The sequence below is a fragment of the Arvicanthis niloticus genome, chromosome 3, assembly GCF_011762505.2.
Source record: "Arvicanthis niloticus isolate mArvNil1 chromosome 3, mArvNil1.pat.X, whole genome shotgun sequence".
Taxonomy (NCBI): domain Eukaryota; kingdom Metazoa; phylum Chordata; class Mammalia; order Rodentia; family Muridae; genus Arvicanthis; species Arvicanthis niloticus.
The window spans coordinates 127,651,262-127,677,515 of record NC_047660.1 but is presented as its reverse complement, the minus strand read 5'-3'; the positions used below and the strand labels follow the sequence as shown (position 1 = coordinate 127,677,515).

The window sequence follows — 26,254 nt, the reverse complement described above, 5'->3', positions numbered from 1 at the left end:
TGAAAGAGTTATTTATTAAATCATGGGGAACTTAACAGTGACTACATCATAGAAAATTATTCCCCCTCTTCATTTGCAGATTGTTTTTTAAAAATATTTTTAAGTTTGCAACCACAAATATTTTCCTGAAACTTGTTTTCTATAGACATCCTTGATGCGTAACCACATTTATTATATTTAAGAGTTGTATGTTTTTCATAGTAGGAATGTACTAGGATTACATTAAAATTTTCTTTAACTTCTACTGTTACAAAAAAGTTACACACATTTTGGCAGGCACATCTCATTTCCTGAAGGATTAATAGTGAAGCTGTATATGCCAGAAGAATATATAGGCTGGCTGTAGTAACACACATAGGCCCCATTGCAGAAGACAATGCTTTAGACCCTCTAGTTAAAACATTTCCCATAGGATAAATACACTATGGGCCAAAGAGGCCCATACTCAGTTACTCCAAGACTCTCTCCTTTTGAACAACTTTGATATCCAAGATGCTAGAATTCTTAATCCAAAGCCCTGAGCCCACTTATAGGACCTACATGAGTTCTCCCTGCAGCCCAGGCTCATCCTGTTCAGGCCAGCCTGTGCTACTACTGTAAACATCCCAGAAGGGTAGCCCAGAGGTGGTTGGGAATAGAGCATAGTTGAGGGTAGAGAGGAACATGTATGCAAGATGCTCCGTGAAAACTAAGGTTCAGGTAAGGAGAATATGCAGTTTATCATGGGCTACAATTTGAAGACAGAAGCTAGGAATACTATGCAATCTAGAAACTTCTAAACTTACTATAAAACAAGTATTACCTTCATACCAGAGATAGAAACTGACTTTATAAGAAAAGTACAGGCTAATATCACTTGTAAATATAGCTGCAAAAACCCCTACAAGAAAACTGAAGCTTATCTCCACACAAACATCTGCCATTATCCACAACACAAAACCAGAAGCAGCTCAAATGTGTACCAACTGAAGAATGGGAAGAACTCAATGTTAGGTGCGTCTACACAGTTGAATGTTGTTTGGCCTCAAAAGGAAATCAAGTACTGACATGTGCTAAAATATGAAAGAACCAACTACATAAAGTCAGTCACACACCCTATTACTTCATTTATATGAATACCCAGAATAGGCAAATTCATAGAGACAGAATATAACTAGCAGGTACCAGAAAAAAAAAAAAAACAGAAAAGCCAGAGAAAAATGGCAATAGGCATAGGGCTTATTTTTTTTTATTCACTTTATATCCTGATCGCAGCCCCCCCTCCCAGCCCATCCTCACAACCCTCCTCCTCAGAGAAAGGGAGGCACCCACAGATACCAACCCAACCTGGCACAAGTCACAGCAGGACTAAGCACCTGATTTCCCACTGAGACCAGGCAAGGTAGCCCAGCTAGGGGAAAGGTATCCACAGACAGGCAACAGAGTCAGAGACGGCCCTTTGCCCCAATCGTTAGGGGACCCACATGAAGACCAAGCTACTTATCTGCTACATATGTGTAGGGGACCTAGGTCCAGCCCAAGAATGCTCCTTGGTTGGTGATTCAGACTCTGCGAATCCCCATGGGCCCAGGATACTTGACTCTGTAGGTCTTCTTGTGGTGTCCTTGGCCCCCGACCCCTTCAATTCTTCCCTCCACTCTTCCACAACACTCCCTGAGCTCTGCCTAATGTTTGGATGTGAGTCTCTGCATCTGTTTCTATCTGCTGCTGGGTGAAGCCTCTCAGAAGACAGTTATGTTAGGATCCTGTTATGTTAGGATCCTAGCAGAGTGTCATTAATGGTGTCAGGAGTTGGCTCTTTACCATGGGGTGGGTCTCAAGTTGGGCCAACCATTGATCGGCCATTCCCTCAGTCTCTGTTCCATCTTTATCCCTGCACATCTTGTAGGCAGGACAAATTCTGGGTTGAAAATTTTGTGGGAGGGTTAGTGTTTCTTTCCCTCCACTGGAAGTCCTGCCTGGTTACAGGTGGCGGCCACTTCAGGCTCCAAATCCCTCACTGCTAAGTTTCCTCTAGAGTCACCTCTATAAATTCCCAGGAGCCTCCCCCATCCCAGGTCTTTGGCTTGTCCCAGAAGTGCCCTCAACTGATTTCCATTCTCTCTCCCAGCCCTTTCCCTGTCACCACACCTCATCCCCAGCCCTGTTCCCCTTCCCACCTCCTCCCTACCCAGTTCCCTCCCTGCATCCACCTCAAATGTCTATTTTATTTTCCCTTCTGAGTGAGATTCAAGCATCGTCCATAGGACTTATTTTTAAGATAACAAAACCTTTTAAAATTAGTGGTCGTGATTATGTAACTTTAAAAAATTACTAAAGACCAATGAATTGTATACTCTAAAAGGGTCAGTTTTACAGCATGTCAATCATGTCTCAAAGAAACTGGTTTTCTTTTAAAAAAAAAATAGGTGTGTGTGTGTGTGTGTGCGTACTCATGGTTGGCACACATGTGAGACGATCAGAGGAATACTTTTTGGAATTGGTTGTCTCCTTCTACCATGTGTGTTCCAGGGATAGAAGGCAGGCCATCAGGCTTGGTGGCCAACTGCCTTTAGGCATGGAGCCATCTTTGCTGGCCCTAATGCTGGTGGTCCTTTTTAAAATAGATACTGGTTTGGGCTCATGGGTCATAGTTTCCAGACTCCCTATTGTAGCTCGTCTGCATGTAAACTTTCCGTTACTGCAACAATTGAGATGATCAATTTATAAACAAAAGCTGCTTCTTTTGGCTCAGTATTTTAGAGAATTCAGTCTCAGATTAATTGGTCCCTTTGCTTTGGGCAAGCATCACATCATTATGGGTACATGTGACAGAGTGAAGCTGCTCACACATGTCCAGGATTGAAAGAGAGAAATGGGAAGGCCTAGGGCCCCCAGTGTCCCCTTTAAGGGCATACACTCAATGAGTAGCCACTATGCCCCACCTCCTCAGTGGTCTACTATCTCCAACTAGTGCCACAGGATGTGGCAAAGCCTTTCACACATCAGCTTTGGGGAGGCATTCCTAATACAAACTATAGCATCCTATGCACTGACAAAAAGGCTAAGCCATTTGATAGTGTTCATTTTAAAACAAAAAGGCTACGGAAAGAAGGAGGGGGGTGGGGGGGGATCAACCAATTTGTTTTCCATATATAACAGATCCAAAGGTACAGATTTTAATCCATTTGACAATGTTTGAAGCCAGATTTGTCACCAGGCAGCCATATCTTCTTGGAGACAATAATGGTGTCTCTTTTTCCTACAGCTCTTGTATCTAAAGCATTCAACACTGCAGGAGCCCAGGGCATGTTGACTGTTCATTATTTGTTCCAACTGAAAAGCAGTAAGCAGTTTAATAAGGCATTTTTTTTTTCATTTGTGGCACACAAGTTCTAATCTAAAGTGACATTTAGCAAGCATGGCCCCTGCACTGCATCATCCACCCCACACTCAGCCCGTGAGGCTGGTGGCACTGAGGGCGAGGGTAGGTCATTAATTAACACACATTAACACACTAGAATAAATGCTCTTATCTCTAGGACCTATCGTTAGTACTCTTCAAAGGCTTTTCTTTTTCAATATCTGAAATACATTGTGAGAAATTAATTGGTTTTCTCAATCTAATTCCTAGTGTCAGCTGTGACATCACAAAGCAAGCTCCCAGATGGCACCAACTGGGGCCTTTATCAGTGGTTTCAGCCTCGATGCCAAAACAAAATGTGCCTGGCAGCCTGATCAAAATTTACAGGCAGAGGCGTAGCCTCTTGCAAATGAAGTGCAGCAGAGAATCAGTGTATTAATAGGTAATGGTCCTGTAACTGAAGCTTTACAGGTTTTAAATCGTAATACAATAAGCCAGGAATGAATCTCAGACCTGAAATACATGTAAAATAAAAACATGGCAGTGGAAGTAAAACAATTTCTGAGAAAATAATCCAAAGGAATTAGAACCCACATTATTTTTTCAGTTAGAAGTCAATGTTTAAAGAAAAATGTATTATTTTAAAGCACTTTTCGTTTTCAGTTGAAGAACTTCACTGTGTTCCAGTGATGTTAGTCCTTTGTTCTCTGTGGGGGCCCCTGGGAAGGGTTCAATCTTTCATTATTATCTCTAACGTGCTTGTCAAATCCACACACTCCTTTTGTTCCTTCCACAGCTCTCAGCCATCTGTCATGCTTTCTGAGGAGCCTGAAAAACACATTTAGGTTAAACCATACGATCTTGAAACCTGCCATTGCATCATCGACAAGGGCTGTTCTTTCTTTTTAGCAGAAATATGACCCCTTTCCCTGTAAAAGCTTCAGCTTAATCCTAAAAGCAGTCTTCAGTCTGACAATGTCAGATTTGAGTTGTATGTCCTTATAGTAAAGTACCTGAATAGTACCTGCTTCAGTGTAGCCTGGTTTTCTCACCGATTTTGCTCAAACTGTGTGCTAAATGGCTCTTGAGCTATTTGTCATATTGTCCCTCTTTGGGATTTATTTATTTGGTTTTTTGAGACAGGGTTTTTCTGTGTAGCCCTGGCTGTCCTGGAACTCACTCTGTAGACCAGACTGGACTCAAACTCAGAAATCCACCTACCTCTGCCTTCCAAGTGCTGGGATTAAATGTGTGTGCCACCACTGCTCAGCCCTCTTTGAGATTTTAAAAATTATTTTTAATCATTAAGATTCTGTGTCTACATGTGTACAGTGTATATATGTGTCATATATGTACAGGTGCACATGCACATGTGTTTATGTGCATTTAACGACAGAGGTCAATGTCAGGTGTCTTTTCTTATAGGTCTCTACCTTATTTTTTGAGACAGGGTCTCTCCTTGAGCTTAGAGTCCAGAGCTCACCCACTGACTAGACTGGCTACCCAGACAGCTCTGGGGAATCCTCCTGTCTCTGTCTACCCACCTCTAGAGCTATAGATGTATACTATCACAGCTGTCTTTTATGTGGGTGCTGAGAATCCAAACTCAGGTTTCTCATGCTTAGGTAGCCTATACCACCTGAGCCATCTTGTCTGCTCCCTTAAGTCCTCCAGGATTTGACTCACCCCCACCCCAATGCATTTCTTTTAATCACCCTAAATCCTCATGGCTAGTGTCCTGGGTTTTGTCATTATCAGAACTACAGAACTTGTCACCATTCCCCTTAAGAACCCAAAGCCAGCTCACCAATTAGTGCTGCAACTCAACGCCTCTTCCCGCTCTTCACCTTCAACCCACTGATGGACTGTGCCCTTTTAAAAACTCTGCATCACCTCCTTGGGTTTTACCTCGAGTACTGACCTGGGTTGGAAGCTCTGTGCCCTTTACAGTCACACTGTAGTCCACTGGCCTTCCCCTACCGCTGCTCATCTGGCAAAACTCTGTCTCGGCTTAAATTCTACTTCCAAGTTACCCTGTGCCTACATCCCGGCATCTGGCAAAAAGGTCCATAAGGATGGTTGTATATTTAAAGTTCGTGCTCTAAGTCTGAAGTATTCTGAAGCCTACTCCATAGTTATCTCCAAGCCTAAACCTCCTGTCCCTTCTAAAACTCGGTCCTGCTCTCATGTAGGTCTCTTTTTCACCATCATGCTCTATGTCCTATTTAAAAACATTCTTTGCAGCCTCTACAAACCCTCCCTAGGGACTTCCCCTTTTTGCTTTCTTCTATCTTTTCTCTCCCCCCAGCCCATGGTTTTTGGATGGCTGACTATGCCACTCGATCACGTGTGTTCTTGCAATAGTCCCTAATGATTCTGTGTTGCCAAACAAGAGTCTTGCCCTGTCTACACTGACCTTCCTCAAGTAGCTCACAGGTAGACAACCTGCACTTCTTTGATGACAGTCTTCCCTGCCTGATAGTTTCATAGTTGGAAGCTTCTTGTGGTTAAGAGCTCCAATTCAAACAAAATGATAAAAAAAAAAAAAAAAAAAAAAAAAAAAAAAAAAAAAAAGGCCAGCATTTATACCAGGCATGGTGGTGCCACCTGTAATGCTGGCACTCAGGAGGCTGAGGCAGGTGGATGGGGAGTGGGAGGCCAAGCAGTCTGGGCTGCATATGAGGATCTGTCTTTAAAAGAGAAGGAAAGAAAATAAGAATAAGAACTAGGAATAACTGAAGCTTCTCAAAGTTGCAGAGACTTCAGAGGCGGGTTAGCACAGGGATAACTTAGTAAGATGGGATGCACTTGGCTTGACAAACAAACCTTCAACAACCTGAGACCCCCAACCTACATCAGGTTGCACATGTATGTAGTTCTGAACAATGCAGATCTTCTCCAAACATCCTAAACACATCCTGTAATGCAAGTAAGTAAAGAAGCTAGACCAAACCAACCTGAACTGGTTTTGGGTGCATGTGCAGAAAGTCACATTGGTTCTTTGAATAAACTTTTAGGGAATTTTTTGCTTACTTAGTATATTATGCCTATGGGTGTATAGTGTATATAAAATTAAAATCAGATGCATCATGGTGTAGTGGGAGATATTTAAATCTCCAACTCAAATATGACTGGTCAATGAAAACACAACTCAGTAATTATGAATATATTCTCTAAGCCTAGATTGGGCAGATTCACCACCACACTACTCTATTCCCCAGCTATGAGACCCTTATAACTTCAGGATTTTCCAGACCCTGCGTCTGTCCTTCTACCTCCTGCTTCCCAGTCATCCTCTCCTTTGTCGTCTTCCTCCTCCATTGTCTTCCTCCCGTCCTCCCCTCTGCTCTCTTCCACCAACCTTTATTTCTCCACTTCCCCTTCCTCTGCCCAATCACTGGCTCCAGCCTTTATTTTACAAATTAAGATGGGCAGAAGGTTCACTAGAATTCAACTGTGTAATGACTCACTCCTCCTCTGCAGCCCTTCATAGGAAATGGGAATTAGTATCAAAAATAGACGGGGCTATCCACAACATCATGGGAAAGGGCACAGTGATCAAAGACTTAATGTAAGCCTGTCAATGAAATCACCCATTTCTCACCCTTATGCAGCCAACTTCTTTCCCTGTTGGACCTATACAAGATATCTATCACCCAGACAGTAACCCAGTGCTCTTGAGTAACTCTCACTCACAGTCTCTTGTTCACTTGAAATGCATCTATTCTGTACTTGCTTTTTCTCAAAATTGCTGCTTTCAAATTTGTGTGTACAAATTTGAACACACAAATGCGTTCAGTTCTTTGAACAAAATAACAAGACCTGGAAATTTCCTCTAGACAAATGCCATTGGTAACACCGTTTCAAGTGCATGTACGCAGGTACACTTCTTGTGCTTTAAAAATTTGCATATTTTTACTTTTGAAAATCCTAACTTTCTTTCATTTAAATATACTCCAGTTGTAACTTAAAGATAGAGACTGTGTCCACTAGTATGTAGAACACACAGTGTTGTCTTTCCAGTCCTTACCCTCTGATACTGGGAGCCATATGCTCCCGTCTTTGTAAGAAGTACCTAAAAAGAAGATACAATGGCCCTTGCCTAAGACAAGGAATATGGATGTGTGCACATATGAGTATCTAATAATTAGATACTCACCTTGAATTCACAATGCTTTCCTCTTATTCACTCACCTGCTTATAATCTCTCCTGGGAAAAAACCAGGGTACACGAGCTTAGATTATCTTCTCATGTAAACTCTTTTTATGATAGGATACGTATCAGAGCCTCTTTATACAATTCCTTGGGGGAGATAAGAAAATATGACTGATTTCAGAGGCTCTAAGTTAATGAAGGAATCATTGAGAAACAAGAGGAGAGTAGGTAGATGAATCAAGGAGAAAGGGACCACTGGCCTTTGGGTAAGATGTTGAATAACAGGTTACTGAACGGCATGGCACATCTAGTCTCCCTTAGTCTCCAAACAGTAAACGCTGTGCACTGTTCGTAGCCCCTCCAATCTTCCACCCCAGCCACTGGGCCAACCACAAACTTCCAACTACTTCCTGAGAGCTTGGGGATGAACCAATGGTGCAGCCATTTCCTGCTTCTTATTTCACAGCCAAAGTGCCTTCAGAGTGAAATAGGCTAACGAGGCAATCCATAGGTCTGTTACATTGTGTTAATAGCCTTCTAAGCTGAAAAATTTTGAGTCTTTTAAGCTAATTCTGGAACATATTAAGCATGTTAACTGAAGAATGGAGGTATGAGGATCCAACCCTACTGAGCGGAATCGGAGAAGGATCTCTTGATAAGCAATTTGTAGAGAAAGAGCCACACTGACATAATTGTACAAGTCTACTTCAGGAGAGCCACTGTTCCCCTTCCATGCTTATGACAGCACAAGGAAAATTAGGCATCTCCACATTGTTCTTCAAAGGAACTTATGAAGCTAAGGAGCTAAGTCCCAAGGACACTGCGACAGAACAGTGCGAGCTCCCAGTGATTTCTGCCTTCTGGTCCTCACACCTGCAGCAATACTGTGCCTGTGACTATAGACAGACTCTATTTCTTTTTCTTTTTTTTTGTTTTTTGGAGACAGGGTTTCTCTGAGTAGCCCTGGCTGTTCTGGAACTCACTCTGTAGACCAGGCTGGCCTCGAACTCAGAAATCCGCCTGCCTCTGCCTCCCAAGTGCTGGGATTAAAGGCATGTGCCACCACTGCCCAACTAGTAGCCTATTTCTAAGGAGGGAAATGGTGTGATCTCATTTCTAAGACTCAGAAAGACCAGAGTTAACATTTTGTTCTTTCTTTCTCCAGTGTGCCTGTTTTCCCAAGGGAAGATGTCATGTTGTGAACTTCACTTTGAAGAGATCCATGCAGCAGAAGCTGCCAGGTGGCATGAAGAAACACCACCATCTCAACAAACCATGAAGAATCCCTGCCAACAGCCATACACACAGCTTAGATATGGGTCAACCCTGGATTCTATGAGAAACTCTGGAGCAGAAGACCTAAGAAAAGCATGACAGACTCACAGAAAACAGGAGAATAAATATTTGTTGTTAAGTGACCGAGTCTGGGGGTATTTGTTACATGTTTACATATAACTAATATATGTTCATTTTACTCTCAATGAACAGGGAGCACTCACTTATGGTATGGTTCATGACTTACAGTTCTTAAGGGAAAATCCAGATTTGTATATTTAAAGAAAAATACAAAACTTCCCAAAACATATTTATTAGAAAAAATAAACACTTGATGGCAGAGTGGCTCAGAGGAGAGAATATCCAGAAGTATAAATCTTGTTTTCATACCGTTAACCCTGAGAATCTGAGCATATAGAGAACTTTTCTGAAATTCAGTTTCTTCATGAAAAAGCTGGTGACAGGGCTGGTCTTTAAGAACTAAGATGACATATATTTTGTGACTCTGTGACTTGAGGTACTTGGGAAAGCCATATGACCAAGTCTCTTTCTCATTAGCTGGAGGCACTATCTTTAGGGTTGCTCCTCAGCTTTTCCAGGCACTGTTCTTGAAGCTAACAATCCAGGGGAGAAATTTAGGACAGATGGAGAAGCACATCCCACTGTTAAGGATGGTGCGGAGGCCTATCTTTAGCTGTCATCAAGCCACACACAGTAGTGGTGACAGCAGACCAGACAATAGGATTCACAAGTTTGAGGACCTATGTGACCTTCTCCTGTTTGACAGATGTGACTTATTACACATCCCGCTCACCACAAGGACGTTTACAGCAACATCAAGTTCAGTTGCAGCTACTCTGTCAAGCTTGATGGTCCTTAGGATTGCATGGCTTTTCTGCTTCTGGCTTATCACATGAATTTCATTATAACTCAGCTTAACTTCTTTATGAAAAATGTTAGAGGCATAGATAAATGACTCTCTCCCCCTCAAGTGTGACAATTTAAGCATAATTAACAAATCTTGATTATTTTCAGAATTAATTTGGTTTGGTGTTGGGGTAGGGCAAAGACTTAAATTAGAATAATTTGGAAAAAAGCATACATTTGAATAATGAAAGAAAACAAACATTGCAACAATATTTGTACCGTTTTTATTTGTAAAAATAACCATCTGAATGCATGTCTGTCGTATATTACAGGTAAGTACTTCATTGCATTATTAGAGCATTCAGTAGTTGGGAAAGTATTAAACTGTGCTTGGGAAGATTCATCCCGGCCCAAAGTCCTTCGCTGAACCGACACCATTTGTCCTCATTTTTACACTCAGGACGTTTACCAAAGTCATTCAACTCCAATCTACATCTTAAAAGTACAGACAAAAATCCCACCGAAATCATCACATAATAGTTTATGCTGTTACAAATATGTTTTACAAAATGTAACACTGGCACAAGATGTGTATCATCGTGCTTTGCAAGGATATATTGCACAAGCTGAAGCGTAGTCCATAGACAAAACTACTAAACAAAAGATACTTGCATTGAGTCTTCAGATCACCATGTAGGAAACACACAGAATTACATTTTACAAACACACTCAGATTGTCACTATCTTAAAACACTGTTCCCCTATAATACTGACCTATGGTTTATAGTTCTGTAAGAAGAAAGCATGTTGGTACTGCAAAGTCAAACGTAATTTTTATAGAAAACTTGAGCATTTTCATTTCAAAGTCGAGAAGGAGAGGAATAGGAAAGGAGATGCTTGGCACATTCAAAGAAAGGGAAACTCACTGGGGTTATATTGCTCCAATAACACTCAAATGAAAAAATACAAAATGTTTCACAGAACGTTTCCAGGATATACAAATATAAAAAGGCACTCTAACGTCATGTTACGAGACCACAGAAGGATGAGTTCCCGAACAAGCCCAGCGGATGCGGATGCGCCAACCAAGCTGCCCAATCGTGTGAGCGTAACGAGTGCAGCAAATCCGTCCAGTGCTCTTGTTCCAAAGCAATGACAAGTCAAGCAGCTGCTTACTGCCCAAAGTACCAACACACACCACAGTGCCCTTTTAGTAGTGATGAGTAGAAATCCCCTGAGCTATTGTTTACTAGGACTTTAGGCAATTTGAGATAGATAGTAATGAATTTACCAAAGATAGGCAGACACCAGTGACTAGGAAGGTGCCATCAAACGCGGTCCTTGTGGCGGTGGTTGACATACAGTCTGAAAACAATGCATTTAGGTAAAAGTACTGAGCAACTGAGACGACTAAAAACATTCTCGCCTCAGAGAGCGATGCTGCAAACGTTTATGAGATAACTAAATACATAGAAATTTCAGTTTTCAAAAGTTATTTCTTTAAAAAAAAATTGGTCTTGTTGGGCAGGCAGAGGAAACAGAGCCAGAGAAGGGGAGCTGGGGAGACAGGTAGGTAGGTAGGTAGGCAGGCAGACAGGCAGACAGACAGACAGAACAACTCAGAAGAATGGCTCTTTGTAAGCTCAATTTCCTTGTGTTTGTTTGTACGTCTTCTATTGGAATGAGCCAGGGACGGCGAGCATACCTCCATGGACACAATGTCTCCTGCCATTGCACTGCTTTGCGGAAGTGACTCCCTTGCTCTAAGCTGCTCGGGCATTTCATTTCCTCCTTTAAATGCCAACCCAGCAAGACTCCCACTACTCACATCTAGAAAAAGACACTACAGTACCTCACACTTCTTCCATGTGAGCACTCCCTTAATTCTCAGGATTCCCTAGAGATAATTGCTGTTCATTAGTAGGTCTGTCTACTTGTTTCAAATGTACCTCTAAACAAAAAGGACCAGATGGAGGGATACATTACACCAAGAATGTAAAAACAAAATGTTGCTGGTGTAAAAAAAATTTTTTGGATGACATCAGTATTAATTTTATAAAACTACCAAACAAGTTTTCATTTGTGAAGAACTAAACAGGAGTTTTAATTAAATCCAGGATATTAAAATAGAAAAGGCAAAGTCTCTTATAGCTTGATGAGAATGATAGACTACATTATCTGGGTCTGGTCCAGATATGATAGAATTATTTTTAAAACTCTCAAAATACTATAAAATAGAAACTTCAAATGTGAAGAGAAAACCTACAGTAAAATGCTGCAAACTCATGCCCTCCAGCTGCAGACTTCTTCCCCGAGTCTTCAGCTAGTGGAACAGAGTGCCCGGGCTCCTGTGTGCTTCTTAATTCCCTTTCTTGGCATAGTGCCCTAACTCAGTATCATTTCCCATTAAGTGCCAGGACTGTGTGTCATTTTTGGTGTAGTTTCTGTAGTCTCTGGGTCTTTCTTTGGGCTGCCTTTGTGTATATATGATCTGCTATATCTGTTTTCATCCCACAGAAAGGCTCTGATTGGCTATAGAATGGAGTCAAGCAATAGAAGAACCCAAGGGTCAGCTGGTAATAGTGGGAAATGCTGGGCTTAACTCCAGAGCTATTGGTTAGCCCAGAGTCAAGGGTATTTCCCCATTTACTTTCTTATTCTAAATAAGATACATAACAGAGAGAGACAGACAGACAGAGAGAGACAGACAGACAGAGACAGAGAGATATGAGAGATGAGAGACACAGAGAGAGATGAGAGAGAGAGACAGAGGGAGAAGGAGGGAGGTAGAGGGAGACAAAGATGGAGAAGGAGACAGAGAGAGCAAGCCTAAACAATGGGTATTTCTTGGTATTTCTTTCATTTCAAATAAATATAAACACATTTACATCAAAGTATACAGACATATTCTCTAGTTTGAAAACAAAAACCTGTGGTCAACACATCATCAGTTACAAATTGTCAAGCCACCAACTAGAAATCTGCGTCATTAGAAATATAAACTACAATAAAGACTGGTATGCAAAAAGATTACATTTTAACCCCATAGAAAAGTTGCTACAGTTCTCACTTGCATGTAGAAAGAAAAAACGTTTAAAATATCCCAGTTTAGGCAGAAGCATTTTGGTCCTCATGGATAGCTGGTTGATGAAGTACATACATAAATATACACACATGTGTGCACGTGTGTGTGCATAATTCTTAAAGTCTCATTCTTCTTTTCGCACAGCCGTTCCAGGTGGAGAACGGGGTCCATTCGACCTAGAAGCTTTGGCAGAGGGAGCAGACACAGTATTCACAATGCTGATTTTGTTACCAAACAACTGGCAATTGGCTTGCACCTCCACACCAACCATTTCTGCTTCCTGCTGTCATTTCCTTGGTTCCTTTTCAGGCACACTGTCACTCTTGTGGCATGACCTTGGCTGAGCAGCTAATTTGCTATCCTACTATTGAAGGACAGAACCAGCCATTCTGATGCCCTTATAAAGTTAGTATTTTCATTTTAGAGCAAATTCAAATGAATGGTAATTTCCTATTTGACTTGCATATTGTTTCAAGTTTTGGCACAATATAACTTCACCTGAAATAATGTTATTGGATAAATTTGGGATCCATTACTCTGTTGAAAAATGACTCACATGTTTCTTATGTGGAGCCCTGGGTGCTATTTCATTCGTGTTTAACAAAAGAGCATGAACAATGTTCACATTCACCTGGCAACTTTAACTGAGATCCTAGGAAGAGGTTCTAGGCATTTATATGCTTCCTACAAGGAGATGGGGTCAGGCAGACTCCCTTAAGAGGACAATTATAGGCATCATGTCTAAAGATGAACCTTGTCCTTTGACTTCTAGTGAAGAAGTAAACATCAGAGTGAGAGGAGGGCCCAGGCATTTCCCATCTCCTCTTCCCGCCCCTCCTAGGGAAATGAATGTCACCTTGACTGACCTCACAGAACTCACTGGTGAGTACATGGGAAAAAAGAAATCTTTAGACTGAATATTTGTCTCTCTGTTGCATTATCCCCAAAGATGAAGAATTTTTTGTCCTTACTTAAAATGAGAGGTAGACTTTCATAGAAGTACCTTAGATCTAAAGAAAACATGAAGCAAAACAAAACCCAGGCCCATTTGTGTGTGTTTCAGCCTACGGCCTAGTTGTCCTCTTTTGGTTAGACTGGCTTTTCTGCTGGCTTCTGGAAGCTTGGCCTCAAGTGCCTGAATACAGTGTAACCTGGAATTCAAGCTTCCACCCCTTCCTGAAACACAGGTATTGGGGGAAACACCTCTACAGTCCAAAGTTAGAATGTTTCCGAATCAGAATCATTTTCATTGTACCCATCCTCAGAGCCAAGATTGTTACTGCACAGACTAACCCTACTACCCAGATTGGAGAGGGTCGTTCTGCTCAAATTGTCTTTTCTAAAACAAACGAAGTTGACAGCCGTCATTGTACTGGAAGGAGAAAAAGTCATCATGGTAGCCAGAATGAGGGCCAGGCAGTCAGCCACGTCTTTGTTAGGAGCACAAGCCAGGGCCGGGGTATGACCTGGGCATAAATGCAGACAAGGCAGTGGTTAGTCCTGAGGGTCCAGAGCTGCATGGCATTCCACAATACATCTCCTACGACATTGTGAGTGGAGATGCATGTTGAGTTAGAATTCATGCCAGGTAAGAGGAGTTACTTCTCACAAGTCATGCTGGGGGTGAGACTTGAGTGGGACAGGGAGGACATGACATTTCATGGAGGGTCTGGGTTCTCATCTGTCTACAGAAAGCACAATATTATCCCAAGTAAGGCAGATTCTAGCCTTCATCTAGAGGACAGAAACACATGGCAAGGAAGGGACATAGGGGACACAAGCCACAAAAACTAGCAATAGGGCATCCAAGAGGGAGTTCCCATGGAGAGCATGCCATGGCCGCCATGGCAGAGGACCCCTATTCTGAGAGTAGCCACTCTCCATGAGAAATGTGTGTCTCAAGTAGAAAGGGTATAAAACTAATAACTGATGTCACTTTATATACACGTCATAGAAAGCACACACCAATTTATTACTCTAAAAACCAAAACAAGCCAACCAAACCGATCAAAAACCTGGAAACCATCTGAAGAGATCAGACACAGGAGGCTGGTTGTCAGTAACAACCATTTAAGAGAATTTCAACAGACCTTTAAAAAAAATCACCTCATCAACTAAAGCCACAAAACTGAACTGTCACAAATGCAGGACAAATGACTGTTACCATAGTAACACACAACCTAAGGATTGAGCTGCCCTCGAGATGTACCTGCTATCCCTAGCCAACTTTTATTCTTTTGGCCAAAGATCCCCTTTTACAACGAGCAGCGAGCTTTCTCATCGGAGGATCTGTTCTGACAAAAGCTGGTTGTTGTCTCCTGTCACCGGGCATGAAAGCCCTCTGCACGCTCAGCCCCGAAGAGATTATTCATCTTTACCGAGTGAAAACAAATGAAAAGGGTCAGTGTCTTCACACTATTTCTGGGATGGAGGTGATGAGTGAAGGGACTATCAGTGCAGTGTCGCACAGAATGGTCCCCAAATGGTTCCAGCCACTGGGTACAGAGAAAACTCTGAGAAAGGCAGGCTCTAGTGACACAGAGCTCCTGTATCCATGGATACAGACTGGATAGAGCTAAGAGCATGATGATACCCATTTATTCTAGCATCTAGTGTTCATGCTAAGCTTAAGGTATACAGCTTTGATCAAGGTTGAGGAAGAAAAGGTGGAGAATGAAGGACACGAGGTTAAAAGAACCCTCTGTACTCCCTAGGTGAGCCATGTTGGAGAGAGAGGCTAGGATACATGGGGCTGCAAGAACAAAACTAAAGACTCAGCTAAGATGTTACTGTGGCTGCTTATTTCTGAGAAATAGGTGTGAGAGCTGCTAATTCTCGTACCTGTGTTAAGCAGTTAATCGAGTAGTGTTAACATACCAGAATACTTGAATTAGATGTCACAATGCAAAAATTACTCAATTCACAAATATCCACGAGTTCCTCTTTTGCTTCCCAGGGTTAAGGGGCATTGCGTGTGCAAAGGTCTTTTAGTAGGATTCTAGTATTTGTTAGTGTTTATAATGTTGTAGAAAGAGAGAGGAAGGCTTATGATAAGAATTAGCTCATTTAGGGAAGGCAAGTCATAAATGACAGGAGAAACGTCCAGCCTAGACTTTAGTTAAGATGTTTTACTTATGTTCCTCAGCTTTCTCAATGAAGAATCGGAGTCCTGATACGTATTTTACAAAGACATTTGATCTCGGAATGAACTGAAATGCGAAGCTGTCTCCGTAGAGCCGTGGAGTGTGCTCCAACGATGTGTGCTTCGTTTACTCCTTAGTGTATGCAGTTGCAATTCCCAAGGCCAAGCTGAAAGGTTTTTGACTGGGATATGCCCAGCTGGTAATGTTACATGCAACATGGAGAGCAATGGTGGGCTACAGGGAGACAATGTGCTGTACAGAAAGACAGATGGGACATATTACCTGGGCTTGATTTCTTACACACAAGATGCTTCCAAGGGAAAGAAAACTCTCATTCAATCTTAAGCAGCCCTTATCTCTCTCACTGTCCTCTGGCTTCAACCAACACATCCTGCATCCGCTTTTAAATTTTCTTACTTACCATTTTCATCTACAGCAAGTACACAGGCTCCTTTGGCCAGCAACTCTTCAACTACCACCTTCAAGCCATTGCGTGCAGCAATATGGAGGGGTCTGAAAGACAACACTGAATATCAGCCTTGATAACGTTTCTGTGAGTGGCACAGCTGGGACCTTTCAAAGGTCTGCATGCTAAAGGTTTGGTCCTTGGGCTTGGTAGGGGAGGGAGATGGTGATCCTGCAAAATTCTGTGGGGCCCAGTGAGAATTGTCAAATGTGCTGCCTCATGCAGAGCAAAGGGGCCAGGCAATCACAAACTGAAACACAAAACTATGAGCCCAACAAACCTTTTCTCTTTATGATTCTTTGGGGTATTTGATATAAAGAAAGACCAATTCTCAGTAAAAAAATGTGACATTTGGTTAACTTATGTCAAAAGGACATAGGAAAAGAAGCTATACTTAAGAACCTACAAATAGCACGTGGCTATTTTTGCCTTTGAGAAGAGACATGTTGACCATATTTTTTTTCCAGGTATTATTGATTCAGTTATTCTGTGTTTGGCTCAGGTCTCTCTCTGTACCATGTTATAAATAGTCTACATCTTAAACAGTCTTGGTGATAGTACAGAGGAGACCGGAAGAAGAATTCAAGCTCTGATGTATTCTGTAAAAGGCCCTTCACTGGCTAATTTGTGTCCCTGTTTCACATAGTTCATTGGGATGAGTGGTATTAATATATACTCTCAGATCTTTTGATCCTTACATGCTCATAGATGTCTCACTGGATTACGGCACCTTGTGAAAGAGTCTTGTGGTCAGTATAATGTGCCATGTCATTTAACAATCTTAAAAGGAAAAAAAAAAAAACCTCCAATATTCTTTGCCTTTAACACAAATGCACAAGTAATCTCCCAAAATAGAAAACAAAACAGCTTTTCGATCCTCCACACCGAGGGTTACACTGAATTATATTAAAATATAATTGCGACAAATAGCTTAGAAACTGTTCAAATGTATTCTGGGAACACGATTTATAAACCTGACGTTTTCCAGTCAGGAAATACATAATACATAACACTAATACATAAAACAAACACTTTCCCCAAAAGTGTCAGTTCATAAGCCCAGAAGATTTTTCTAAAAGCTCACTAAATTTATCATGAAGTTCGGCAACAGTGGTAACGAGAACAAGATCTTACAAATCCTATGAGTCATATAAAAATAAGGGTTCTACCTAAAATCCTGCATCTCTAGTCAACATTGCAGGTGTGTGTACATAAATTTCATGAAGGTGAAGATAGGTTGGCACCTATGACTGCTCTACTTCTCAGAGCTGAATTAGCATGTGTCAGGCTTTTAATAGGTGTTGGATAAAAATGAAACATCTTTATCACCTCTCCTCTAAAATCTCAGGGAAAAAGAGGATGGTGGTGGTGGTGGTGGGGAGAACTGTGGTATGCTGTCTTTGAGACATGACCCAACCACTGCATTCGAGAACTTACAGTAGCTGTGCTGAACGGCATATGACTTGTATAAGATCAATCCAGGCAAAATCCCACCATCGATGGGATGGCTGGTCGCTAGGCTAGGCCCTGACGCTTACTAAGGGGCTGTTTGCAGTCCATAGCTGGGGTTGCAGTGGAGCAGGGAGAGAGTCATTGTTGGTGGATGTAGCCACTGGTAGGTTTCCCATGCTCCAGTGGATGGTCCACATGTATGCACACAGACTGGACTTAATGGATTAATTGAAAAAATGGTTAATTGTGACAGGGATGTGCTAAGGGGATCTGGGAGGAGTTGCAGGAGGAAAATGGTGATGAATACGACCATATTTCACTGTACACGTGTAAGAAGTTCCCAACGAATAAATACAAGTAAAATCCTGTGACTGTGGGCCCAAGTAGAACTACATTTGCCACACTCACGTCTGCAGTGCACTGTTCTTCGCATTGATAAGGCTCTCGTCTTGTATCTTGTCAAGTATTAACAAGGCACATTTCTCATGGCCCTGATTGAAAAAAAAAAAAGAGCAAGAAACATGAGAGAACATATAGAAAAATCTCCTGAATGCTTACTTGATTGTACTTTCAATTGAGTACCAGCTTCCTCTGCCTGAAAACATTCAAGACTATTTTCTGAGTAATTCCTTTCTAAAAAGTAAATGGGCCCAAGATACTCTTAAGCTTCTACATGGGGCCTATTATGACTTTTTAAACATGTGACTGATCTAAAATATTCATACTTAATATAAATATTTCCAAGGTATTTTTTTTTTAAATTAATGTCCAGAGAGTGAAAGCAAATGCAAGCCTAGCGAGGTCAGAGAGTGACAGAGGGCAGATTTAGCAGCATCCTTTGAGTCTTTTGGCACTGCCTTTTAAACATACAACATTTCCCTCCTTCTTCAAGCCTTCAGTTACTACTCCAGAGATCCACTTCTCCTGGAGTTACCATGACACCCGAGTTCTGTATCATGTAGCTTCATTTCTGCTTAATGCTCTAAAGAAACTCTATTTCTGGTGTGTGTTGTTTCCTTAACTAAGAAATGATCTCTGTGTCATAATATGGCAATAAATGTTTGATAATTAAAATATCAACAGTTAGGTCTAGGGTCATGGATTACTAAGCCTTTGCTAATGAAGGTGTAGAGTGAAAAATTATAAGACCATTTTATGAAATATATGTAGACTTTTTCCTTAGACCTGAGCAGAAAAAGTGCAAGTTCCAGAACTCGGAACTGAAAATAAGATTTCAGGCCTTCACTGCCCCGGGACACATTCCGGGTGGAGGACATTAACCCTGAATTAGAGGACACTTGCTGGATTACATTCCTCAAGCCTCAGGGAGTAGACCCCACCTGTGGGTGGGAAAAGCCCAAAAGCAGGAAGATACATTCCTGACTACAAAAAAGATACAAGTCATCTAGGTGGGGCTGTGACTGGAGAAAGTGAGAAATATTTAACCTGAAATAGTTGGTAATGACAGGGTAGGGCAGTGACATGGTAAAACTACATTTTTGAGAAGAATGAGTGTGCAGAGTGATTTTCATATGACTCTGGATCATTTGGGCTGGATTCCTCTGGAATGTTCCACTGTTCTTGGTTACCCCTCCCTCCCTTGGTCTTCCCAGTGTTATGTTCAAAATTTGTAAAACAACCAATCATGTGTAACCGCATGAAAATTCCTTCCTTTCCCCACACCATGCTATAAAAAAAACCCCTCAGCTTGCTGGCCTTTTGTCAAAATTCTGTTTCTGTGTGGACAAGCAGTTTTGACCATTGACTAGCCAACTCTCCCCAATAAACCTCTGCTGATTACATCCAGGTATGGTTTCTTGTGATTTTGGGGTGGTTGTGATTTCCTGAGACTTGAGGAAGGGTCTCCGGAGTTTGGGGTTCTTCAAAGGGAATAGACAATCATTGTTAGTACCATCTAGGAGTTAGAGATGTTAGAGATGTTGATTGACTATCTCTGGGATGGACAGACGGACAAATGGATGGACAGATGGACACACACACACACACAAACACACGAGTAAAATTCTGTCTAAAACAAAAAATCTTGGACAAGTTAGACTTAGGGTTTTTTTGTTGTTTGTTTGTTTGTTTGTTTGTTTTTTGCAATAGTCTTACTCTGTAGCCCAGGCTAGCTTTGAACCCTGAGATCTTCCCTGCTCAGCCTCTAGAGCACGCACCACCATTATCTGGTGAGAATCTGATTTTAATGACATTCTCAAGTGATTCCTTTACATAAGGCTGTCTGTAAAACACTGTAGTTCCCATTACTAACACACTGCACTTTGACATTAACTTCCAGCTTCTGAGTACTTTTGATGTTTCCATGTTCTTTCCAGAGAATGAATACAAAATATAGCCAATGAGAGGAATGGCTGAGACTTCCCATACCAGTGGTGTCAACTGGGACCTACATATAATTTCACTTTGTGAAAATCACACATGTGGGCATTTGTATGTATGGGAGGAAAAAATCTACCACACCTTTTGCTTTGATTGACACATGCATGACAAAACAGTGACAGTGCACATGGATAGTGCTTTGCACATGAAAAGTGCTTTGCACATGGAAAGTGCTTTTCACATGGAAAGTGCTTTGCACATGGATAGTGCTTTGCAGTACCATGATCTGGGCTCTGCTCTCACAATGCCTTCAAACAAAACTCAGTGAAAACTGTTTAGAGTTTATATGCCATATAGCTAATGTCCTAACCTGTTGTGTGGTACCAAAATGTGAAACTACAACCAGAGAAACAGCATCAAGACAGGTAGAATGTATGATAGGATTGTCCGTGGTAAATGTGGGAAATGTGTCTTCTTCATTATTCTGCTTTGATCAATGGCGTACATCCAACCCAGAATTCTGCCCTATAGTGGGTTGGCCTAATGTTGCTTATATTCTAATGCTAATTTGGAGTTTCCAAGGTTGTTTGCCCAAGGACAAAAGAGTCTTCAAGTAAGACAATGAGTGACCCTGCCCTCAGTTGTTTGTAACTGGTAAGTGTGATGGTTTGCATATGCTTGACCCAGGGAGTGGCACTATTTGGAGGTACAGCCTTGTTGGAGTAGGTGTGGCCTAGCTGGAGTAGGTTTGTCACTGTGGGCTTTAATACCCTAGTCCTAGCTTCCTAGAAGTCAGTATTCTGCTAGCAGCCTTCAAATAAAGATGTAGAACTCAGTTCCTCATGCACCATGCCTGCCTGGATGCTGCCATGTTCATCTTTATGATACTGGACTGAACCTCTGAACCTGTAAGGCAGCCCCAATTAAATGGTGTTCTTTATAAGACTTGCCTTGGTCACGGTGTCTGTTCACAGCAGTAAGACCTTAACTAAAACAGTGAATAAAGATGCCAACAGCCAATAGCTGGGGAGAAGAGAACGACGTGGGGTTGAGTTTTGGTGGCCTTAGAGGAGGGAGCAGAGAGGAGGAGGAGGAGGAGAAGCTGCCACAGGGGTAGAAAAAGAACATGCAGGAGAGAGAGAGAGAGAGATCACCATGGGCAAATGGCCAAGAGAACATGGCCCAGGGGTCTGCCTAATCGGAACTAAGAGCATCCCAGATGAAGCATTGGAAGTAATAATGGGGTTATTGACAGAAAGGTAGATTCTAACAGCATTGTGCTGCCTAAGGCATATTAAAGTTCTTTAATTCAAGAACATAAATAGTCTAAGGCAGGAATAACCCTATAATGGGACTTTCTTTTTAAATATTTTTTTACTGCATTGCCCCTTTCTTCTCTCCCTTCATTTTTATGTACAGTTGACAGCATCCGAGGACATGGCCATCTAAGTAAAATCCATGTTATGTAGGTCCCAAGTGGATAGAGGTCCCAGGTACTATTGTTCTGATTGCAACAGTAAGCGATAGTGATTTAAGCCCGGTACATACTTTACTGATAGCCAGGTGTAAGGGAGTATTCAAGTCCTTATCCTTCACAGTCAGGTCAGCCTGGGCACTGTTCACCAAAATATCTACAGACAAAGCCAGGAGAAAGTTACTTAGACCGCATGCCAATCACACAGCTCAGTGTGGCCACAAAACAACATAAACGAATACAGATCACAATAAAATTTAACATTTGTAATTAAGGAATAGTTTGTTGCCAGATTTGTTCTATTCAAATGGGTGTTGGGTGGGCTAGTGTCGATTCCCTGCAGAGTTTTGCTATTCCACCATTCCTCAGTGTCGGGATTCCCAGACAAGAGGATTCTGCTATTATATTTTGTTCCTAAATGTTGGGCAATTTCACTCAAGTGTTAGCTTTCTTGGATATAGTCCTCCAATGATATAGTCACAAAGAGCTAGAGATGACTGAGTTCATGGGTGACTTCAGGAAACTGGTCCCTTTCAGATGTCCATGCTAGAACAGTGCTGGCTCTTATCCACAGCCTAAGTACGTACCCACAGCGCCTGCCTGCCCGTTCTCAGCAGCCATCATCAGCGCTGTTTTCCCTGAATTGTCTATGGCATTCACTTGAGCATCATGTCTCAGGAGCAGCTGCAAGCACTCTGCATGGTCACCGAAGGCTGCCGCATGGAGGGTTGTCCTGAAGGTTTCAAGCACACATGAATTTATTGCCTTTCAACTTTGTCTGCAGAAACTACCAAGAAGCATGTGTATGGTGTTTTCTAAAGATTTAAAGCTTCTTGGCTGATGACCAGAGTTCTTAGAAAGAATTACTCAGGATGGTTACTCAAGTATCACCTACATGGATGGTTCTACTTAGATTTCAAGGGGGGTTTCTGTAATGACCAATAAGGAAATCAGTATCTTTCTGACCTTTTAATCTTGAGTTCTGGTGAGTTCCCACTCATCTAGCAGACAGATACTTTTAATATTATAAGTTAACTTATACCTAGTTGGTTGGTTAGCTAAAAGCCTTAAAAGCCTGTGTCATATAATGCAGACAGTGGGTTTCAGCAGAGGGCATTTCTCATTGAGTAGGCAAAGTGTTAGCCTTGATGAAATAACCCCATTCATAGGATTCCATCTCCTATATACACTTGCCCATGTAAACAGGTTTACACATGTGTGTACACTGTGCCACTTAATAGAATAATAGAAATAGCAGAATATTGAAAGCAATATGAATATTCATCTAAAGAAGTCAGGTAGGCAACATTCTATGTATTCATTCAATGAAATAATGTGCAGCTTTACAAAGCAAGGTAAATCTTTATATTTGGTATGGAAAGATCTCCAAGATATGTATATCTTGGAGTGTGGGAAGAATTGATGCAGACTTGCTTTCTATAAGGCAGAGGCTTGAGACTCTGGACCAAGAAGGACAATTTCTAAAAGTCCATACCCTTTATAATACTTGATTTAAAAACATACTATGCCTTACTTTTTCAATTAAAAATATTTTTCTTTTAGCCAAGGGCTGTGCACGTATATAGTCAGGAAGATTATGAGTTTGAGGCTAGCCTGGGCTTCATACTAGTTCAAGGCCAGCCTGAGCTATGCAGCAAGACTCTGTCTCTAAACACTAAGGGCTGGGGATGTAGCTCAGTGGTGTTTTTGGCTTGTCTAAGGCCCTGAATTCAATTCTTAGCACTTCCAAAAGTAAGTTTATATAAAAACAAAAGCAAGTGGTTTACTATTCTATAATTTAAAACAAAGGCTGAGACTCAAGACTGAGAGTATGACACCTTGCATCGCTTACCTGCCTTTGTCATCCCTACAGCTGACAATGCTGGAATCTATGGCCCCCAGGAGCAATGATGCACAGCTCTCATGACCGTTTATTCTAAAATGAAAATAGATTTTAATATAAAAAACTCATTAAAATTATATAGTCCTTCACACCTCATCTTTACAAGCATGCACATTCAACAATTTGATATATTTTTAGAAATGCAATGCCAATCTTTGTGGCATGCTTACGATGGTGTACACTGAACCCCTCCACTGCTTCCATAAGGACCTCTGTGCTTGTAAGAGCCCCTGGAACACCACTCACATGAGGTCCCAAGTAGGCGACATCCAGACATCAAAGTGGGAAAGACATAGATCCTTCACACATGAAATCATCCTTGTTAGTATTTTAAAGGTTTTTTCATTTTTATTTTATGTGTATCAGTGTTTTTCCTGCATGTAAATATGGGTACTGCATGTGTACCTAGTGCCCAAGGATGCCAGATGGGGGCACTAGATCCCATGAAACTGGTATGGATGGCTGTTAGCCACTATGTGGGTGCTGGGTACCAAATCTGGGTCTTCTGCAAGAGCAGCAAGTACTCTTAATCACTGATCTATCTCTCCAGCCCTGAAGTCACTCTGGTTCTTTCTTACCTCCTCTTTCTGTACTGATCTGATTTCATGTCTCTAGTTATTTTTCCAGTCAAATGACCCAGCTCCATGGGAAGCCCACAGACAATGTAAAGATGAGGCACTTTCAAGTCTTGCACCCCAGGCTGACTCAAGGGACTCTGACTTAAGGTCACTGCATTCTCTGAACAATGTTTCTCTCTATGATCTTGCAATAACAATTACATTTGAAAAGAAGAAGAAGGAAAACAAGGAGGAGGAGGAGAGGAGGGGGATGGGGGAAGGAAGAATGATGAGGATGAAGATGAAGAATTATAAGAAAAGTCTCCTGGTAGAAAATTTCTAACCAGCTACAGATATATTAGGATCAACTTTGACTTATTTTTTCAGAGTTTGCCGGACAATGGGGGCTACCACTGAAGGTGTCTTCACATCTATGAACCATGCCTTTCAGGCCACCACCTTCGGTTTCCTCATGTGATGCATGAGTCACCTTGGAAGTGTGGCCTCTGGAAAATCATTAACATGAGATGCATGCTTTGCTAGCAGGCCTATTTGTCTTTAGCAGCAGAATAGAATATATTAGTCTTATCTGCAATCTAAATGCTTTTCTCTCCCGGTAAAAGGCACTTTTTCTACATGCAGTTAAAGGAACAGAAGCGGCTCCAATTGCCTTCCCAGTGTTTCTACTTACATTGCACAGTGCAGTGGAGTGAAGGGATTACCAATAAATTTTCGAAAACACTTTTGCTCCAAAAGTACCTCTATGCAGTTTTCATTACCTGCAAAGAATAAACAAATTTAGAGTGCTCCCAAAAAAGAAAGAAACTTTGCTCAACGTGGTCTGGTGGGGGTTTTGTTTGTTTGTTTTTTATTGTTGTTTTGTTTTGTTTGGTTTTAATTCCCCATTAAGTATTGGGCTGAATGCTTGTTCTCTGTAGAATAAAACTAACAAAATGCTAAAATGTTATTAACTATGCTCAAAGGTGTTCTGAGATACAATGAACAAATCAAGCAATGAAGGCCATGTGGCCTGGTGGAGAGAGATAAAGAAGCCACTTCATTTGCAGGCAGAATAGATTTTAGTCACCCTCAGCTCTTTTATAGAACCCTAACATCAGCAGGCCTCAATTTTCCTGTGGTTATAATAAGGGAATTTCCTTTCACCCATAAAATAGCTTATGTAAAGTCTATGGGGGGGGGGTCTGGTTGAATAAAAATCAAGTTCTGAGGAATGTGCGTGTGTGTGAATGTGAGTATGTGTGCAAGTGTGGGGGTTGTGTATCTATTAGTATGTTACTATTAAAATTATTTATTGGTGCATATGGGGTCTAAGGATAGCCTTCAGTGTCATTTTAAGGGAGCACTAATAAAAACGAAAGCAAGCTATGGGATGAGACTTGTGATATAATTCCACTAAAGTATACTCATATTTTTTATTTATAATCTCAGAAGAAAATTATGAGACATATGTACAAAATTATATCAGAAAGTGGATTTGGAAACAGAAAATGCTAGTTTAGTTTTCCTTTCTTTAATTTTGTGACAGGGCTTCAGGTAGCTCAGGCTGACCTTGAAGTTGTGACATGGCTGACGGTAGCTTTGGATTCCCCCCCCCCCACACACACACACACAGACACCTGCTGAGGGCTGGGGTTACAGCACTGCCACCATAATTGTTTTAATGCTGGGGACTGAACTGGGGTTTTTATGTATGCTAGGCTGGCACTCTACAAACAGAGCCATATCCTCAGCCCACTTCAATATTTGTGAAATTGGTACAATTAGCACTCCTTTCTCTTTTGTTCCAAATAATTGAAATTAAAAAACTGAATATTCTAAGTAGTAAGGACAACAAAGCAAATGTGGAATGTGAATATTAAAAAAGAAATGTCAAAATATAAACTACACGTCCACTAGTGTTTACTTATGACAGGAACTATACTGTATGCTGTTTTGTTTTTACCTTCATTGTTTTAATACTTTGCCTGATTCCTGGTTATCTGGTACAGATCAGAAACTCTGATTACAATTGCTTAAATTCTTTGGTGACTCTGATGAAGAGTTACATGTCACAAGAAGAGGGAAGCAAACTAAACTTTTACTTAGTATTGTGACAGCCATGGGGTGGGGATGAGGGATGTCTAAAACAACATAAGACAGACAAAAGCCATGTCTGGGGTGTAGACACTGGCA

General features: G+C 41.4%; 1 protein-coding gene across 6 annotated transcripts in view; it reads right to left on the bottom strand.

Annotated features, from left to right (window-relative positions):
* The window catches only part of Ankrd44 (ankyrin repeat domain 44), a 297,082-nt gene that overhangs the window by 6,340 nt on the left and 264,488 nt on the right, over positions 1-26,254 (bottom strand). For 2 of the 6 annotated variants that reach the window (XM_076931904.1, XM_034498926.2), the window contains exons 22-28: positions 24,753-24,840; positions 23,454-23,537; positions 22,189-22,334; positions 21,676-21,758; positions 18,196-18,278; positions 16,291-16,382; positions 9,910-14,192 (exon numbers count right to left, since the gene is read on the bottom strand). In XM_076931904.1, the coding sequence (XP_076788019.1) occupies positions 13,945-14,192; positions 16,291-16,382; positions 18,196-18,278; positions 21,676-21,758; positions 22,189-22,334; positions 23,454-23,537; positions 24,753-24,840 (824 nt within the window). In that variant the 3' untranslated portion in view covers positions 9,910-13,944. Of the gene's footprint in view, positions 1-9,909; positions 14,193-16,290; positions 16,383-18,195; positions 18,279-21,675; positions 21,759-22,188; positions 22,335-23,453; positions 23,538-24,752; positions 24,841-26,254 lie in introns of those variants that run through there. The other 4 variants (XM_076931906.1, XM_076931907.1, XM_076931903.1 and 1 more) reach the window with 2 other exon arrangements.